General features: G+C 38.2%; 1 protein-coding gene across 5 annotated transcripts in view; it reads right to left on the reverse strand.

The window, feature by feature from the left end:
- ARMC3 (armadillo repeat containing 3) overlaps positions 1-14,672 on the reverse strand; it is a 63,795-nt gene extending 49,123 nt beyond the window's left edge. For 2 of the 5 annotated variants that reach the window (XM_068673746.1, XM_068673741.1), the window contains exons 1-3: positions 14,558-14,672; positions 9,975-10,018; positions 5,904-5,952 (exon numbers count right to left, since the gene is read on the reverse strand). In XM_068673746.1, the coding sequence (XP_068529847.1) occupies positions 5,904-5,951 (48 nt within the window). In that variant the 5' untranslated portion in view covers position 5,952; positions 9,975-10,018; positions 14,558-14,672. The other 3 variants (XM_068673744.1, XM_068673742.1, XM_068673743.1) reach the window with 3 other exon arrangements.
- Positions 14,673-14,767: the final 95 nt, after the last annotated feature.

The raw sequence follows: 14,767 nt of genomic DNA on the forward strand, positions 1-14,767 counted from the left end.
GTAACATTCGCAGTCAAAAACACCATAGAAATAGATGTGACCTTTCCTTATCATAATGGCAGCATAGCTAGAGTTCCCTTTTTTGCTATCACAACTTGCCCCTAAATCTTCATACATCATTGCAGATTCTTCCTTGAATGGCACATACAGGACAGCCTAAATGCTAGAACAATATGCCTGAACTGACAAATGGCATTGAATTAAATAAACATGGGCATCTGGATTATAAGCAACAACTTTCCCAGCACTTGATTTGTGCTGAGAAAAAAGCAAATGAAAAGGGAGAACAAAAATGCTGTAATTCAAAAACTGTAGCTCTGATCATAGTGTTCGTGTGCATTCCACTTTGAAGCCATTAGAAATTGCAGAGTATTTTTTTTGCCTTCCATCAACTTCACTCAGTTAAAATGCTAAATTGAAGGCAATATATACATTTACAGTCAGACCAAAGGTCCATCTAGCCCAGCATCCTGTCTCTGAGACAGGCTTATAACACATGGGCAAGCAGACTATTAAACTTTACTTGCATTCTCCCTCAGATTCCAGCACTCAGCAATGTAGAGAGCTAGTGGTTTTATCTATCTGTGTCCAAAAAGTCAAAGAAAAATTTTCCACCAGTTTATCTGGCAAATAGTTTTGAAGCCATTTATATTCAGGCCACCCTTAATACTCTGAGACACAAGTATCAGAGTTTAAGTCTTAGACAAATAGTCGTGCCTTTTCTTTGTTTTAAAAATATCACCTGACAATTTTATTTGTCCTCCACAATTCATTCACTGTGGAGGAACAATGAAATAAATAACACCCCTCTCTGTATGTTCACATTTTTGTAAGCATCTATGATATTCATCTTTAGAGTCATTTCCTTTTGGGAATGAAGAAACCTACTCTCTCTTTGATCTTGCCTGATATAGAAGTCACTCTGATTATTCTTGTTGTCTTTTTTAGTATTTTTCAAGTTCATCTGTACCCTTCTTGATATGGAAAAATCAGAACTGTTAATGGCATTCAACATACACAGGTATCACGCATTTGTTAGTCATATAGTGTTTTGCCTTTTATTTTTTTGTAATTTGAAATATTGTATTTATTCATTTTTTTACCTACTTAGTACTGGCTGCCGTTTTCATGAAAGAATCCATGTGCATTCTGAGAGGCTGGATGGCACAGACTGCAGAACAAAACTCGATGACAGTCCACTGGCAACTTCTTTCATTAAGAAACCAGAATGGTGATTTGTTTTCTAACCTTTGCTTTCTATTTTGTTAACCAGATGTTGTAGCCAGGGAAGGATTTTCTTTTTATCTGTCAGTGTTTATGTGAATAAAAAATCTAAATAACTGTATCAACCAGACCACCACAATTCCCTTGCTCACTGACTTCTCCCTCTACAGAACTCAAATGGATTTCTGAGACAAAGCTTTCCTCTACACAAGCAATATGGGTTCCCATTACTATCATATTTATCCATGCAACTTTTTTTTTGGGGGGGGGAGGGGGGGCAATCTTTCCTACTAACTAACCCCGTGTAGTAGACAAACTTTCTGCCCTGTAATTACTAATGTATTATTTTTGAAAATTATTTTTTCTGCTCTCCATTCCTCTAGTACAAAGGTTACACATTAAATACCATAAGAAAGAGTACCTCCATTTCATATTCTAGTCATTTTACAGTTAAAATAATTCATTCACATTAATTTCAGGTGATTTGCTGCATAGGTGTGGGTTTTTTTTTTGACAAGTAATTACTTTTCCTTTATGGCTTTAATCACCCAGTAGTCCTCCTCTAAGAAGCTTCTTGCTTCTAGTGATTTTGGAACAGCTTTACTGCTAGTTTTTGTATCCTTGCTGGATCTCTCCCAAAATATTTTGGTGCATCGTGTCATTGTACTTTTGCTTTTCATCTGTGAGTGTAAGTTTTTTCTGTTTTGCTTTCCCATTTAGATGCAAATCCCACCTTTTGAAGGATGTATCTATCTCCTATTATTCTATTGTTTAATCATTCTATTGTTTTTTTTTTTAAAGATCCTTTAAAAGCCCTTTTTGAACAAAATGACTAAAGGTCTTCTTTATCCTTACAGCTTTCACAGACTCTTTAGGAGAATTACCAATATCTTTCATAATCCTCAATCCCTTATCTTTTGCCTAGGAAAAAATGGAGTTAACATATACCTGCTCACGCTATCTATTTCACTTCTGTCCAAGTATAATCTCCAATACTAACAATACAAAACCGACATATTCCATTGAATCATTGAATAGTTGACAATGATCACCTCTGGAGATCATCTAGCTCAAAGCAGGGTCACCTAGAGCTCAGGACTAGGCACAGTCTGATTCTGAATATCTCTGAGGATGAAGACTCCATTCACAACTTCGCTGGGCAACCCATGTTCCATCATTTGTCAGTAGCAGATTTTTTTTTCCCCACTTATGCTTAAATGGAACCTCATTTGTGTTTCCATTTGTACCTCTTGCCTCTCATATGTTCACTGGGCACCAGTGAGATGTCTGGCTCTGACTTCTTTACTCTCTCCCACCAGGTATTTGTACACATTGACAAGATCCCTCCAAGCTTTCTCTCAAGAGTGAACGGACTCTTCAGCTCTCAGCCTCTCCTCACATGACAAATGTTCCAAGCCTTTGGGCATCTTTATGGCCCTTTGCCAGGCTCATTCCACTAAGCCCATGTCTCTATTCTTCCGGAGAATCTAGAATTGGACGTGACACTCCAGATTTGGTCTCACCAAAGCTGAGTGAAAGACTTAAGTCATCTCCCTCAAACTGCTGTGGCAACACTGTTTAATGTGCCCCAGGATGTTGTTAGCCTTTGCCACAAATGGACATTGCTAGTGAATATTGAACTTACTGTACACTCAGACCACCAGGTCATTTCTTGCAAAGCTGCTTTCTGGCTGGTCATCACCCAGTCTGTATTGGCTATTACTCACCCAGGTGCAGGACTTTGCACTTTTTTTAATGAACTTACTGAAATTCATATTTTCTCCATTTCCTTAGTCTGTCAAAGTCCCTCTGAATGGCAGCACAACCATTCGGTGTCTCAGCCACTCCTTGCAATTTCGTATCGTCTGTGAACTTGCTGAGGATGCACTCTGTCTCATCAGTCAGGTCACTAATGAAGAGGTTAACCCCTGGGTACAATAGTAGTCACTGGCCTCCAGCTGGGCTTCATGCTGCTGATCACAACCCTTTGAGTTCAGCAGCTCGGCTTGTTTTCAATTCACCTCGCTATTTATCTTATCCATACTTCATCAGTTTGTCTATCAGGACATAATGAAAGACAGTGTTGAAAGCCTTACTAAAGTCAAATTAATATTTAGGTTTCTTATTGATTGCTCAAAAGAAGGTGTTTCTGTGGAGTCTGAATTTCAGGAGTTGACAGTGCCACTTCTGTTCCTCCAAACTTTGACTTGTAACATGACTGTTGTGAGTGAAGCCATCTTCAAAAATACGCAGGGACTTACTGCTTTCTTTCATGGAAAATGACTCAGTACTTTCTCCAGTGGTAACCTTAAGCTTCTAATGCCTGTGCCCTAACTGAGAATCAAATAGTAATACTGTCCAGACCAAACTTACGGAAGGTATCATATGAAAAGTTCCTATTGACCTACGTCAAAGCTAGCATATTTTCTCTGCCTGACATATAGTCTTAAGGTAATCCATATAGAGAAAGAGACTCAAATGAATATATATATATTTTTTTTTCTGGAGAAGACCAGCCCTCAGAACATATAATAGTTAAAAAATAAATAAGTAATGGAAATTGGTGAAAAGAGGGTCCTCACGAATACTCTCTGAAGAATATAAGCAGTGGTTGGTCTAGGATATGTGTTTTCCACCTGTTCCTAGAAAACTATAAAAAAACAGCGGTCATCTGCACTATCATATATTCTCAGAGAATCCCACATGCACAAAAGCCCTCTTATATGAATCTGTCCACATTATCTCAAGGCTTCTTTTCTTGGACTTGACATTTTCATAAGCAGCTTATCAATCAGAAGATAAAAGCTAATATATCAGGTATTTTGTCTGCATCTCATTTCCTGCCATCTGAAATATCCAGGTGAAATGTAAAGGTTTGAAAATTGATTTTACATGATCAGTGTTAACAATATTCTCACAGCTAGAAGATTTTCTTGGTTGATAGTAAGTACTAATCAAGGATCTATTTTCATATTTAATACTGTTTTGCTATGCAACATTCCGTTATTTTCTCCTGATAGGGCTGCTAGAAGAGATATGCTAGCCTGAAGTACAATAAGGGTAAGTGTCTAAGCCAAAACCCACAGATGCCATCTGGAGTTCACTCTTTCCAATGTTTTCCGTTTTAATTATTTTATTAACCTCTTTCATCAGTTTATTTTTTTTCAAATGTTGATTATCTTGTCTAACATTATTCACAGTTTATTGTAGTAGGTAGAAGGCTATACTGTACTTTTCTCCAGAAACAAATGGTGGCTTCTGAATCCAGAAACTGTGATGCTGTTTATATTGATTTTCTAGACATTTACTAAAATAATCTCATTACTTTGGAGGGGGTTAGCTTATCTGTATGCCATAATCTATTATTATGCCTTTCCATTTTTTTTCTTAGATTATAAAATTTTAATTCTTCAGGACTGTTTTAGTTGGATTCACATGTATCTTCTTAGTGTCTCCTCCTTGGTTTTTGGGTTATTCCATACAGAAATGTCTTTATATCAGTTAACTCTCTCATGTTAAAGGTTTATCTCAAGTCTCCCTTTATAAGGCTTTATTATTGACTGTAGCTTTTCAATTATATTTGTAATATTCACCTTTCCACAGAACAGTTGTGCAAGAACTGACAACTGTTCACCCTCAGTGACATCATGGCGTTGGGTATTTGAGTTCAACCATAATGACTTCTGTCATTGTCTTCCTTAAAATTATTTATGTTTATCTAACACTGAAATCATGATGTAAATTTTGCTGATCAATTTTTCTATGACCTTTGAAAAAGATCTTGCAGTAGTGTTGCTCGTAATGGACAAAAAAACTTTTTTTTAAAAAAAAAAACATAGTAAATTTTGCATTTAATTTTATGCTCTTTCTGGGACTAGATGAGGTCCCAATTCTTCATTAACTTACTCAATATCTGTTGCAGAATTTGTGTTATATTTTGTTTAGCGTTTCAGTCTCATTTCTTCTACTTCTTTCTGAATAAACCAATAAGACTTTAAACCTGTATTTTGAACCTTTTTTTTTTTTTACATAAAATCACAAAAAGTGTGCATAAACTAGTGTCAGACTTTTAAATAAATAAATAAGTGTAGTTTATGAGTTGAATACTCTTGGCTCAAAAGAACTAATTATTCCGTACTTGGCTTCAGCTCTAGTACTTCTCACTGTTGCACTTCCAATGATACCAGAAAAACTGCTGCTAGAGACTGTGTATCTTTGCAAAAGATCTAGAACACATAGTACTGTCATTCAAAATATCTGTTAAACTTTTGTATTCAGTAAAAAACTCCACAGATTCATCTAGGCTTTTAACTCTTTCATCCTAGGCAATGTCTCCACAGTTCAAAAGAGGGGCAGATTTCAGGTCTCTGCTGTTTTGTCCTTTGATTTTTACAAATGGAAAGCTAATACAGCTCTTCAAATAAAAAGAAGCCTGGATTGTTTCATACATTACTACTTGCAAAGCCTGCCAAAGACAACAATCTTCACAAAGAACTACACATGCCCAGTCACTCTGGTTTGTATGCTGTCCAAAAAAAGCAGAAACAGAATCATCTTTAAAAGACATTTTTAGAATAATGCGTGTAAGTTCCATAGTAAGGAACTATGTAAGGATGGTAGAGCTGGGTCTATAATTGTGTAATGTTTATTTTATAGCACGTAGCAGTTTATAAACTTACCACATCCTTGGGTGGAGGCTCTACTTCCTTCTTCACTTTTTTACCCATTCTGAAAATAAAAACAAAAAATAAAAGCAGACAAACAAACTCCCTTCTATGTCTTAAGAATCAGCTTACCAGTGATTTAGGAAAGCTTTTAGGACAGATGTTTGCATTCATTTAATGCATCTAATCAATTTGAGGAATTCTTTGACATCATAATTTCTATGCACGAAGATATCCGTTTTAAACAGTAAGGTTTCTTTTGTCCAAAACAACAAACTTTCTAACACTTGAATGCATTTTGTAAAATATGTCTATCAACTAAACTAAAAAGAGAGATGCAAGACATCACGGGCTCAAGCTGTAATGTGGTACAAACATATGGCATGCACTGTCATATGTTAGTTTTGTGTACATCTACAAATTGTACGTGAACATGAAGGTCCTGCTAGGGGACCTGTTTCTCCATGTTCATCTATATGTGGTGGCAAACATTCTACACAGCTGCAGAATGTACAAATAAGTTCTACCTTAAAAATGGGGTTCAAATTCAATTCAAATTCTCCACCCATATTTTACGGAAGACAAAAATCAGGTCTGCAGTTATTAAGAAACAGTTTTGCACAGCACAATTTTCACTGATTTTTTAAAAGTTACATTATTTACACCAAGTCCAACTTCTGGCTTCTGCTTTTTTTTTGTATTAGCACATGTGCAAGTGAACCTGGAAGACCTTCTCAGCTGCATCTAATAGCAGCTTCTGAAGCATATGGATGTAATAACCCCATGTGGACCTAATTTCATATGGCTTGCAAAACTTCAGCCGAGAGCCTTCCAGTTAAGCTACGGGCAAAAAAGTAAAGAACAACACGACCCACTAGCACTAGCTATGCACACAACATAGACCAAGTTATGCCAAATTTAGATTCATTTTAACACTCTGTAAAAGCAAAATGTGCACTCAGTACCCCTGAGTAACTCCCTGGTTAGTTCTCAAGGGGAAACCACACCTTCACCCTCAGCCAAGACTACCCTGACAGCTTTCCTGTGGTATATGAGATTATTATCTTCTGCAATACGAGCTGTTGCCTGGCTGATTACAAAACACAGTGCTATAATTTATTGTGTTCACTAAAAACTTGGAGCTTTCCTTGAATCTTCTGACCTTTTTCAGGTATTGCTCCTTTACTAGCCTCCCAAAGAAACTACAACACAGCAGTAGCGATACCAGCTGATAAGCACATCTGAAAATTCTGAAATTTAGAACTGAATTTAGAAATCTGAAATTTAGAACTTTATAGGCTGGTCACGAATTATGGCTTTGAGAGGAAGATCCATATAACCAAAGATTCTTCAGCTCCAATCTGCTTTACCCTTGCACACATATACAGGTACATGTATGAATACACACACTACAATTCAGTGTTTCAAACAGCACAGTTTTGGTTAGGGACCAATAGAACTGTGCACCACTTTCTTTTAACGCTCACAGTTTCAAATAATTATGCATAGTCCAACACTGTGAATCACTAAAACTTTTAGTTGTAAATATTTCTTCACGCTTATATAAATGTATCTAATGTCCAAGAACATTGTCCAGGAACTTGAAAGTTTTTCTCCATGTTCAGAAACATTTGGTTCCTTGGTAATATTAAAAAAGTGGTATCATCTGCAGCAAAAATCCCAGATAATTGGATAATTGCTGTGGACTATGCCCTTCAGGCTGTTTCTTACTGCAGTTTTTATTCTGGATTTCAATGCCTTCTACCATCAGATGTTGGTGTTAGCTTGGTCCCTATAAAGCTCTCTGTATTCTGCCTCGAGTCAGAGAATAACTGCTATGACGCATGTGGAACTCTTTGACTTACTGAAAATTAAAAATCTGCCTTCCGTATTCAATTTTCATTATCTCAGACAATCATTGAGTTCATGTGCTGAAAAGCTACTGGCCCATAAGTCCACTTCTTATTCAAAACCCCTCTCTCTCCATAACTGTGTACAGTCTTCTTCTAAGTAGACCTACAGAATGTGTATCTGATTCTCAGCTTGGTATTCTAAATATTTTGAATTCAGACAATTTTTTAATGGGATTTATATTTTTCAATGTAATTAAATGCTGGGTCTATGCTATCTGAAAGTCTTACTTTAAAAGCTAAAACTCTATTCACTAGTGACTAAATGTAATTAAATCTTTATAACAAAATAAAGAATATTCTTCTTTAAGTAATATTCTCTACTTCATGTTTTTTAATTTTCTAGAAGGAGTGTAATTCTTCACATATGTCTTGAGATTAAAGGGTTGATTGCTTAAATCATGTAGCGCTAGAGGTAATAAAGGACTTTAACAAAACAGATGTAGCCAACGCATGGTCAAGCAGTCTATGAAGTTATCATTCTGTGCTACTTCCTGTCCTCCACCTGGAATTCACTGATTTCCTTGGTAGATAAATTAGCCTGTTCTAATCTGCTCCCACCCAGTTCTAGTGGGGTGATATGATCAGATGTTGTCCCCCAACCAGCAGGGCAGTCGTTAGGTCTAACTACATCTCATTCCTACACAAACTGCAGCCCCCAAAGCTTTCCCTCAGCTGTGGCATTTCCATCTTTCACTCTGAACTCCACAAGGGCCTCCTGGTTTTCTACGGGACCAGAACTACCCCAGCCTAAGCAACCCGTTCACTTCAGTTCATTCAGAATCCAGAAACTCTGTGTGGAGGTCCAGTAAACTCAATCAAGCATTGGTACTTAAATTAGTCACTCTCCTTTACAGTCAGTGGAGGTCTAGTCAGTACATCCAATAGCTGTTAAGGCAGCTCAACCTAAAGTATGTATCTAAAATTCATCAGGTAAATTGCACCTCGAAAAAGGACCATTTTTTCTTCTGACCAAAGCCAGAGTCTAGAGCTGCTAGCTCATACATTGACTAAAATCAGTGAGATAGACATATTACCCTGTTTCTCCACAACAATCCACATGCCAGGCTATGCCTGGCTGATGCTATCACACCAGACTGAGCTTTAGCAGAACTAGGCACACGACATAACACAGCCTTGTCTTTTTTAAAGGGGCTGAAGGAACAGGCCCATCTCCAGTAACATCTCTGTGACTAGGACATTTTGCCTGTAAATGGAAAATGACTTTAAAGAAGGTCACGAATGTGTACTTTTTAGTTCAAAAGCAGAACCCTCTAACCTATTGGCTGTTGTATCATGACCTGGCATCTATGCATCTCCAAATAAAACAAGGAAAATGTATTTAGTTTTTGAGAGATTTCTTGTAGATGCCTGCCCAGTGGAACAGATCCTAAGCACCAGATCTGCAGATAATGATGGGCATGATTCCTGTACTTATTTTATTGACTTGCTCTATAAACTTCTTTGCACAGTGTGAATCATTTCCTACACTGCAAATCTGAGATAGCCACCTATTTCTACTCACTATACCAAAATAAATAAATAAATCTGGCTTTCGATCTCACTGGTTAGAAGCTGGGAGACATTAAACATTGCTGCTTTTAACTATAGATGACTAAATGCTTTATTGGAATAGCAGAGTATTAGTTTTATGCTCTATGACAGATTACTTTTTTAAATTAAAAAAAAACAACACACCTATCACCAGATTTCTAATACCTTTTTTGTCAATACATTTTTTCACTAGTGAGTGTGCACAGTTCATTATTATTATTTTTTAAATACAAGATAATGGTTAGATAATGAGCATTAATTTAAAAAAGATAATTAACAAAAGTTGTATTTTTCAATATGAATCTGACTTTGAAATATGAGGAAAGTTTTACAGTGGCTGTACTAGTCAAAATAAGGAAATTTTGTAAGTACTTCCTTTACAGCATGGGGTGTACGTTGACATCGTCAGAGTCCTGTTGCATGCACTTGGAGGCCATACTATTTTGGTTTTAATTTATACAACGCATTTACACAGTAACTACCTGTTCAATTTGCATCTTCTGTTTTCTAAGCCCTTAAATAACTGACACAGTAACCTAAGACCCTGCACATACTGAATGTTAGTGAGACATGAGGTAACGTGCAAGAGTAAGTCAAAGACACAGATGACTGCAAAACTTACCTCGTTGTCACAGACTCAGAAGTCCCTCCTGAGAACAATTATTCCTATGGAAAAGCAGGGCAAAGGAGGATTTAAGAAAGGCTTCTAATACATTACTTATTACAAAATCCCCTTTGGGATCTGACAGTACCACGCTTTCAGGAAGTCTGAAGCTGTGTTATTACAACCTGACCATGATCACAGAATCACAATGCAGCTGAGCTTGGAAGGGACCTCTGAGAGGCCATCTGGTCCAAGCCCCTGCTAGCAGAGCCACCTATATCTGGGTGCCCAGGATCATGTCCAGGCAGCTTTTGAAGATCTCCACAAACTCTCTGGGCAGCCTGTGCCAGTGCTTTGTCACTCACACAGTAAAGAAGTGCTTCCTGACCTTCAGACAGGACCTGTGTTTGTGCCCACCGCCCCTTGTCCCGTCACCAGGCAGCACTGAAAAGTTCCTGGGTCTGTCTTATTTGCGCCTTCCCTTCAGTATTTATACATGGGGAATCTTTATTGATAAAATCCCTGCTGAGCCTTCTATTCTATAGGATGAAGAGTCCCAGCTCTCTCCATCTTTTCTCATAGTAGACATGCTCCAGTCCCTTCATCATCTTCATGGCCCTACCACACTGGACTCTCTCCAGTGTGTCCATGTCTCTCTTGTACTGCCAAGGCCAGAACTGGACACATCACTCCAGGCGTGGTCTCATCAGTGCTGAATCGAGGGGAAGGATCACCTCCCTCCACCTGCTGGCAATACCTTGCATAAAGCAGCCCAGGACAGATTTAGCCTTCTTTGCTGCAACAACACATTGCTAGCACCTGATTGTCAAGTTCCTCCCCAAAAATGATGAACACGCAAGATTCTTTAGAACAACCAAGTGATATTTAACCAATGTCAATCTGTCTAGCCATTTTAAGGGAAGTCTTGCTGTTTTTTCTTGTCTCAGACACTCAAAACTTTTTCTTTGCTAACAGTGGAAACCGCCTATAAACTGGTCCAGCTCACTGATTATGTCAATCGATTTCTGTATGGACATGCTAGATCTTCTGCCTTGCAGTGCAATCAAAAGGAAGATGACAAATTTATAATCCCAGCATTAGCAGACAATCTCACTCCTTTCCTGAATCCACGAACTACATACAAACATCTTTTGTATGGCAGCTTAAACATCTTCATCTTTCTCATCATTCTCTGACAACTTTGTCATTATTCCACATTGTTATGTGATTATCTTGAAATTTGCATATTTCTTTCTCCCAAATCCTTCTTTTGGTTTTCATCTGTCCTACTCCTTAATTGCAGACCAAGAGATTCCCCTTTCTTCTTAACCAAACTACCCTGTGTTTTCTTCTTCTATGAGGACTACAAACATTGATACCCTGGGGAAACTTGGCTTCGGAGAAGGAAAGAGTTAAAGAGAGATACCAGGCCTAATTTAGTATTTGGTTCCAGAAGATACATGCTGTATAAAAATAGTACATCACATATGAGACCAATTAAGTCAACACCTTCAAATCCGCTAGCTGTTTTATCTGTGCTTACACGTATATTAGGCAAGAAATGACGAGGATTAAGTGAAGAATTAGCTACCGTGCAACAGATGTTAACTAGCCCAACTTCACTAGAATCTGTTCACAGATTCAAGATCGTATCTTTCGTTTTGATTCAGCTGAACAAAGTCAATCCCATTCCAGAAAAATAAATAAATAAATAAATACACTCTGGTCATTCTGAGAGTTTTAATGATCTATTTGTTTCTAAATAATACACGAAATTATACAGAGCAAAGGAATCACAAAACAATTAACAAAATACTGAGAGATGCAGAGTGGAGTACTCCATACCTTTAAACACAAAATGAGTTTCCAGTTAGGTATCGGGTTGACCAAATAGCTGAGAGAAAGAAAGGGGGGAGGAGGAGGGAAAGGAGGGGAATTTTAGGCTAGCTAAAGAATAATACAATTACTTATTTAAAACCTCAGAACTTTCAGGATGTACTGGTACTGCTTATTTGCATTTCAGTATCACGTTAACATTCAGCTGTTACTTTCAAAATTCCAAAGTACAGATGCTTAGATTTTGAAGTTACCCAAGTTATTTGATTCCTTAACACAATGCTGTAAAAATAAGCAAAATTTGCGATAAAATTTTGATACAGTAGTTTCTGATACCAGTGCCTTTTTTCATGCTGCCCAAGGACCACACTTCACTGCTTTCTGAAGCTGAACTTCTTGGCACACCAAGAGGTGCACTAAGGAGTATCTCACTCCTTAGCTTAAGGAGTAGTGTATGAAAGATGGTGTATGAACGTTCATAAAACGAAGTCACAGGAATTAACAAATGTGACGGCATTCTCTACAAATCACAGAGCAACTGAGAGGCCTCAGCTCAAAAAACCCTCCTTCACTGAGTAAGAACAGTCTTCCATGGCAGACTGGTATCCTGCCTCCGGTGATAAGAGCCAAATGCTTCTGATAAATTCATGAAACCAATCCCAAAAGTCAGTTTTCCTCCATCTGTTACAGGTTTTTTATTTCCCTGAAGTACAAAGGTTTAGATCTCCTGAAGTTTTTATGTTCTTTCTCACAATAGTAGCTATTTTTACTGTCCACATAAATGCTTAATCCCTTTACTCTTCATTCTATGACACACTATGGCACAGGTCCAATTGTCAAGTGTACTTTACAAGCAACTACTCCTTAGATTTAAAAAATATGTAAACAGTTTATTCAATTCAACACAACATTCCTTTGTTCTTGTATTACAAATTTAGTTAAAAGATACCCTGACTTGATCCTTTCTACTTTCTTTTATAATTTCCTGTACATTCTGATTTATCACCTTTCTAAACGGTCTTAATTATTTTTTCCATACAGCTTTTCCAGACATATATGTTTCTTGTCTCAGAGCCCCTCTGTGACTGTTAAATCTTTCTCAGATATGAATAACCTAACCCTGAATACCATAATCAATTCTAGAGCACCACTGATTTATTACAGTGACATTACATCTTTTTGAGGATTAATTTTTAGCCAATTTCTTCAGCGAAGATTTTCACTAAGCCATCCACATATGGTAAACAGGTCATTTCCCCAGTAGGTTACAGTTAACTCAGGTTCACTACTGATGAATACAGTATTCCAAATATTCCTGGGAGCATAAACTATATTCCATTCATCACCAATTAATTTTATTTACCATGGTGTTACCAGATACACCATGATAGCAGAATCAGGATAGCTCTCAGATGTTTCTAACAACCTTCTGAAGTCTTAATTAATACAAACTATTTCATCTCAGTAGAAAATTCTGATTTCTCTATGTTATTGTTCATTTCCAAATTATAATGAATATATTAAATAACATCAAACCCAGGATCTATCCTTGGAGAATCCAGGCTGTGACAACCCAAATGAAGGAGAATTTTAGAAATTATGAGTGTGATTTTAAATGTCTCACTGAGACACAGTGAAATCCCACATCCCATGAGAAAGAGTCTAAGAAAAATTGGCTTAATCTAAAAAAAACAGAGAGAGAGAGAAGTTATGCAACCTTTTCCTGAAGAATAATAGCAGGACATTTCTCATATAGAAGTCAAAGCTGGTCTGCCTTTGGAAGAAGCACATTTTAAAGACAAGTAAAAATTAAAGACACGCTGAAGTTTTTAAGCAGTTGTGCCAATGTACGTGTCTTAAAACAAATGCTTCCATCTGCCAGCTTTGTAGGGACATGGGGCTGAACGTGACATTCTGAATGGTCAGATTCATTCCTGCCTGTCACATGCACCACGTCCCATTAATCCCACCAGATAACTCTAACGCTCTACCTTAAAAAAAACAACACAGTAGGTATTTTGTTCCCACTCCTCTCACTGAAAAGCTGTTGCTGAGCTGATTGCTCGGACGAGACCTTTTTTAGTTTTCAGTGTCCATTTATTCATGACCAGTTTATTGTATTCGTATTGTGTTTGAGCTTTTGTCAATTACTTCCCTTCCTTTACTAGCACATAGCAAAATATGTTACTTACACTAAATATTTATACTATTGGAAACACCTCAAGTGTGTCACTGTCACATTCATGATTTTTATGGTTACAAGGGCAGACCTATCACTTAACTCAGATAATCAGAAAACGGCAACAATAATCAAAAGCCTAAAAATGGTTAAGATAATACAGTATTGGAGTATGTTATATAGATGACACATTCAGGTTAGTAACAGATTACAAAGGAAGGTTTTTGTTCTGCAGACGATGCTCCTCTACCAGCAAGCCCCTATTTGGTGTTGTGGTGCCTGCCTGCAGATGCCCCCAACCTTTGAAACATCCAAAATTCGGTGAGATTTGCTCCCCCACAGCCCAGCCACCTGTTAGCGGTATTTAGGGTAAAACTCCTGTCTTTAAGGTTTAGTCTCTCTCATTTCCCCCCTCTCGTCTATTACCCACACAGCTTTAGGTGCGGCACCTCTCACGTTGCTGTCCCCCACGAACTCCGCAGGTAAACCTCACAGCTTTATTATCACCCTGAGACTACACTACTTTCCTCACTGGTGTAGGCAAAGCAGTAAGCCTGAAAGAAACCTTAAGAAACAAAGCACCAACCGGGCGTTATTCCTCTGCCACCAGCTCTCCCCTCAGCCCCCCGGCCCCGCTCCCCGATGGCGCCGCCGTTCCCCTGTTGCTAGGAGGCGGCTGCGGCGCATGCGCGGGGCGGCGGGCGGGAAGGTGGCGCCCGCGGCTGGGCGCCGCTGAGGGGAGCCCGGGATGGCGGCCCCCCCGCCTCCCCTCGGCTCCCTCAGCCGCCCGGCGGCG

The sequence above is a fragment of the Anas acuta genome, chromosome 2, assembly GCF_963932015.1.
Source record: "Anas acuta chromosome 2, bAnaAcu1.1, whole genome shotgun sequence".
Classification (NCBI taxonomy): Eukaryota; Metazoa; Chordata; class Aves; order Anseriformes; family Anatidae; genus Anas; species Anas acuta.